We start from the raw sequence: 6,000 nt of genomic DNA, 5'->3' as shown, positions 1-6,000 counted from the left end.
ATGCTGAATCAAACCTCAGTCACTCAATTTCTCCTCCTGGGAGTGACAGACATCCAAGTACTGCAGCCTGTTCTCTTTGTGGTTTTCCTTGCAATTTACATTGTCAATGTGGCTGGGAATGGAGTCATCATGATGGTTGTCATCTCTGATCCAAAACTCCATTCTCCTATGTATTTTTTCCTGGGAAACCTGTCATGTCTGGATATCTGCTACTCCACGGTGACTCTGCCAAAGGTACTGGAGAACTTCCTGTCTATCCACAAAACAATTTCTCTCTTGGGATGCATAAGCCAGCTTCATTTCTTCCACTTCTTAGGTAGCACAGAGGCCATGTTGCTGGCCGTGATGGCCTTTGACCGCTTTGTGGTTATCTGCAAACCACTTCGTTACACTCTTATCATGAATCATCAGGTCTGTACCCAGATGGCTGTCACTATCTGGATCATTGGGTTTTTCCATGCCCTACTGCACTCAGTAATGACCTCTCGCTTAAACTTCTGTGGTTCCAACCATATCCATCACTTCTTCTGTGATGTTAAGCCATTGCTGGAGTTGGCCTGTGGAAACACTGACCTCAATGAATGGCTACTTCATTCTGTGACAGGGACCATTGCCATGGGCCCATTCTCTCTAACCCTTCTCTCCTATTTCTACATTATTATCTATCTTTTCTTCAAGACCCGTTCTTGCAGCATGCTCCATAAAGCACTGTCCACGTGTGCCTCCCACTTCATGGTAGTTGTTCTTTTCTATGCTCCTGTTGTTTTCACTTACATTCGTCCTGCCTCGGGTAGCTCCATGGACCAGGAGCGGATTATTGCCATTATGTACAGTGTGATCACTCCTGTACTAAATCCACTGATCTATACTTTGAGGAACAAGGAAGTAGAAGGGGCTTTGAGGAGGGTGATCAGAAGGAGACTCTGACCCTAAGAAATCTAGAGAATTCTTCCAAGGCATCAATAAAAAGGCTATGAGAAAGTTGAGATGTGAAATTAGACTGCTTTTCTAATTGTATACTGTTTGTGAAACAGAAGGCATTATATAAAGAAAAATAAATGGGAAACTCCAGTCTAGTTGTGTTAACAGTGTGTGACAAGGTAATGTAAGGGAAACTTGAATAAATAGGACACTATCCACAAAATCTTTTTTTTTTTTTTTGGCTGTGCTGAGTCTTCATTGTTGTGGCAGCCTTTTCTCTGGTTTCGGCGAGTGGGGGCTTCTCTCAGGTCATGGTGCTCAGGTGTCTCAGTGCAGTGGCTTCTCCTGTTATCACAAGTGGGCTTAATTGCTCCATGGAATGTGGGATCTTCCTGGATCAGGGATCAAACCAGTGTCTCCTGCATTGGCAGGCAGATTCTTTACCACTGAGCCACTAGGGAAGCCCCGTTGGAATCTTAATGTTGAATTTGTGTGGGAGATATAAGTTGATAAAACTATTTGGTTACGTATTCTTGTGTGTTCTTGAATAAAATCAGATAGAGAAATTTGCCTCAAATATGCATATATTATACAGTTGGATAATACTAAGGCTTATTAATCTGCATGTTTCCTGTAAATTAACATATTATAAAGTGAACAATAAAGTTGTTATGCTGTTTTATTTTAAGAATTTGAGTGTAGGGCTAGGGTTACTCAACTAGAAAAATAAATGTTAACTCATATTAGGAGTATATCATGATTTCTTTTTCTCCAAGCAAGGAAGCAAGTAAGTAATTAAAACAAATAATGCTTTGAGTACTAATTAACAGAGATAAATTGTGAACTCTGACTCCAAAGATGCTTTAAAATTCAAATGGACAACCTGTAAAAGATTACCAAAAGATTGCTAAAAATGGAGGCAGCATGAAAACAATCTCAAGAATATCTTTCTTGCCCACTGATATGTTATTTTCCCTTCAATTTCTGGTCATAGAAAATTGAGCTTCAAAATTTTTCCTTATTATTTATTTTATTTTTGATTTCTATACTCATTTTCACAGATTGTAATGTGATATAATATGATATAATACCAGTGAAATATGAAGAATTCATCAAGTTTGTTTTCCTTACCTATCACCAAATTTATGCTAAGTGAAAGCTATTGAATAGTAATTCAGTTCAGTTCAGTCGTTCAGTCATATCCGACTCTTTGCGACCACATGGACTGCAGCACTCAAGGTTCCCTGTCCATCACCAGCTCCCAAAAATTGCTCAAACTTATGTACATGGATTCTGTGATGCCATCCAATCATCTCATCCTCTGTCATCCCATTCTCCTGCCTTCAATCTTTCCCAGCATCCGGATCTTTTCCAATGAGTCAGTTCTTTGCATCAGGTGGCCAAAGTATCAGACTTTCAGCTTTAGCATCATTCCTTCCCATGAATATTCAGGACTGATTTCCTTTAGGATTGACTGGTTGGATCTCCTTGCATTCCTAGGGACTCTCAAGAGTCTTCTCCAACACCACAGTTCAAAAACATCAATTCTTTGGCACTCAGCTTTCTTTGCAGAAGTATTTTTGGAGCTAATAGACAAGAATTACTATGTTCCTCACTTTCTATGTTCCATGAAGTGTCACTGGACCTGAAACTATAGTGGATACCAGCATTCCCAACTATTTAGAGATATAGGATTCCCTGGTGTCCAGTGGTTAGCATTCTGCACTTTCGCTGCCAAGAGCCTAGGTTCAATGCCTGATTGGAGAACTAAGATCCCACAAGCCAGGCCGTGCAACCAATAAATAAATAAGACTATTAAATAAATAATAGAGATACAGACTGAAAAGTTATAAAAGGATATTTTGAGTTCATGAACAGACCATCCAAATTGTTTACATCCACTTTTATAAAGCAAAGAATTTGATTCTAACCTAGCTCATATAGTTCTTCCATCTTCCTACTCTATCTTCTTTGGTCTCTTAATTCCAGTTTTGTTTATAAAAGAATGTATGCGGAGAAGGCATTTTATACCTAGTCTGAACTATCTCAGACTAGAATTCCTATTGATCAGAATTTTTTAAGTAATCCAATATACATGGGTATTGTCACCCTGCTTATTCAACTTATATGCAGAGTACATCATGTGAAATGCTGGGCTGGGTGAAGCACAAGCTGGAATCAAGATTTCCGGGAGAAATATCAATAACCTCAGATGCATATATGACACCACCCTTATAGAAGAAAGTAAAGAACTAAAGAGCCTCTTGATGAAAGTAAAAGCAGAGAGTGAGAAACTTGGCTTAAAACTCAACATTCAAAAAACTAAGATCATGGCATCAGGTCCCGTCGCTTCATGGCAAATAGATGGAGAAACAATGGAAACAGTAAAAGATTGTATTTTGAGGGCCTCCAAAATCACTGCAAATGGTGACTGCAGCCATGAAATTAAAAGACGCTTGCTTCTTGGAAGAAAAGCCATTACCAACCTAGGCAACATATTAAAAATCAGAGACATTACTTTGCCAACAAAGGTCCGTCTAGTCAGAGCTATGGTTTTTCCAGTAGTCATGTATGGATGTGAGAGTTGGACTATAAAGAAAGCTGAGCACCAAAGAATTGATGCTTTTAAACTGTGGTGTTGAAGAAGACACTTGAGAGTCCTTGTGACTTCAGGGAGAACAAGCCTGTCAATCCTAAAGGAAATCAGTCCTGAATATTCATTGGAAGGACTGATGCTGAAGCTGAAACTCCAATACTTTGGCCACCCAATGCGAAGAACTGAGTCATTGAAAAAGACCCTGATGGTGGGAAAGATTGAAGGCAGGAGGAGAAGGGGATGACAGAGGATGAAATGGTTGGATTGCATCACCGACTGGATGTACATGAGTTTGAGTAAGCTCTGGGAGTTGGTGATGGACAGGGAAGCTTGGCATGCTGCAGTGAACAGGGTTCAAAGAGTTGGACATGATGGAGCAACAGAACTGACTGACTGAACATACATGGAGGCTGTAAATTATAAAAGAGAAAACGGTTACCTATTGCTGCATGACACACTATAACACAGATGGTTAAACACTTATTTAATTAAATTGCATAATTCAGTGATTCAGAAATTGGTAAGAGTACAGCAGAGAATCACTGACTCTGTTTAATGTTTCAAGTCTCAACTCAGATGACTTTATCAACAGGTGTATGAAATTATTTGTTAAATTTCAGTATATTTGTATGACAAAAGTTCTCAGAAAAATAAAAACAAAAGGACACATATAACATGTTATGGCTGTATGTTAGTCTTTTCAAACTATTCTTATATAAGGAGAGAGGGCAGTGACTAGACAAAATTGTGAGTTTTAAGTCATCTTTCTAATTCTATGTCCAAATCAATGTTAGACTTCTGTTTAATTGTTGATTTCATTCCTCAAACCTATCTATAGGAAATTTTCTCAACAGAAAATTCCTCCAGGTATTTTTCTAATGAGTAACTTTAGGAACTGTCTCTAAGGCCAAAATGATTTCTTCTGCTGCCAAAATCTTTCTGATCCCCAAAGAGACAAATATTGATAATGCTCAGCTTCTAAACTACATTACCTTTGCCCAGTCTCATCAATGTATGCCAAGGCCCTGGATTCTTTGTTCTTTCCCATCCACTCACCAATATCATTGGATAGAATGAAGATTTCTAAGGTCACCGTTTATAGAGATTAGGGAAGCCAGAGGCAGGAGTTGAAGACGTCATTTGGCAAATGGAGTAATGGGATCAGCCTTCCAAGTGGACCACAGAGAGTTCAAGTTCTGCACTTGATGGACTGCATAATGTTTTGTGTATCTGTTTCTAATGCAGTACATAAATCAAGCCATCTGTAAGAAAATATATTAAAGTGTTAAATTGCTACTGTAGAACTGTCTAGTTGGAAGTTAAATATGTAAGTCTAGAGATAGGAAAATAAGTTGAAATTAAAGGTATACTTGGAAAATTATATGTTTATAGCTATATAAAGCCCAGAACTAGAAGACAGAGAAGAGGAGATGGCCAGAAGTACATAATAAGGAAGAAGAGCAGTAACCAGCCAAGAAGACTGGAAAGGAGTCTACATGGTGGGTCTCCTGAATGCAGATTTTTTTTAAATTAGAATATAATTTCTTTACAATGGACTTCCCTGGTGGCTCAGAGGGTAAAGTGTCTGCCTGCAATGCAGCAGACCCAGGTTCAATCCCTGGGTTGGGAAGATTCCATGGAGAAGGAAATGGCAACCCACTCCAGTACTCTTGCCTGGAGAATCTGATGGATGGAGGAGCCTGGTAGGCTACAGTCCACGGGGTCACAAAGAGTCAGACATGACTAGGCAACTTCACTTTCACTTTCTTTCACAATGTTGTATTAGTTTCTGCTGTACACAAATGTGAATAAGCTATATGTATGCACATATCCCTTCAAAATTTATTTTAGATGCTGATGGCATGGATGCCTATGGCATGGATTTTAGTTACTAGAGTAGAAACAATGAAGCATGTTAAGCTGCTGATGAAACATGAAACTAACTGGAAGTGAGTTGATTAGAGAAAGCTCAAAAAGGATAACAATTTAAGGTGAGAAAGCATCTGAAATAAAGGACATTTTATAGGAAATGAAATTTCTAGCCATTGGTCTAAAGTTGATGGATGAAGGAATTAGATGGATCAATGTTTCCAACCCATGTTGCTACAACAATATTTTGTTGGTAAAAAGTTTTATTCTTAAAATGGAAGAGGACTTTTGAAAGAAGATAATGTATCGTCCTCTCCTGCCTTCACTTTTCATTAACCAATTTATCCATTTTCTGACAAATACCATATTTAGCATTCCAAGCACTAGAGATACACAAGAGAGGAAAACCTTGTTAGGGAGACCAACATTAACTAAATAACTTAAATATTTAAACAAAATAAATGTAATTACATCCTCCATATTACAATTTCAACAATTGACCAAGAGCCTAGACAGGAAGGGTTGTCTTTGTCAAAGAGGACACAGAAGACTTTCCTAAAGAAGTCACCAATAGAACCAAGGTTAGACGGATGAGAAAGAGCTGACTCAGAATG

General features: G+C 38.5%; 1 protein-coding gene across 1 annotated transcript; it reads left to right on the top strand.

The window, feature by feature from the left end:
• On the top strand, window positions 1-927 carry LOC113881204 (olfactory receptor 12D2-like). The gene has a single exon (XM_027524040.1). The coding sequence runs from the start codon at window positions 1-3 to the stop codon at window positions 925-927; it is 927 nt and encodes a 308-aa protein (XP_027379841.1).
• The last annotated feature ends 5,073 nt before the right edge of the window (window positions 928-6,000 follow it).

This window comes from Bos indicus x Bos taurus, chromosome 23 (genome assembly GCF_003369695.1).
Source record: "Bos indicus x Bos taurus breed Angus x Brahman F1 hybrid chromosome 23, Bos_hybrid_MaternalHap_v2.0, whole genome shotgun sequence".
Taxonomy (NCBI): Eukaryota; Metazoa; Chordata; class Mammalia; order Artiodactyla; family Bovidae; genus Bos; species Bos indicus x Bos taurus.
Note: the sequence above shows the minus strand (reverse complement) of the source record. Positions and strands in the feature narration are given on the sequence as shown.

Coding starts and splice junctions, on each gene's coding strand:
- LOC113881204 (XM_027524040.1), top strand. CDS start 1: ATGCTGAATCAAACCTCAGTCACTCAATTTCTCCTCCTGGGAGTGACA.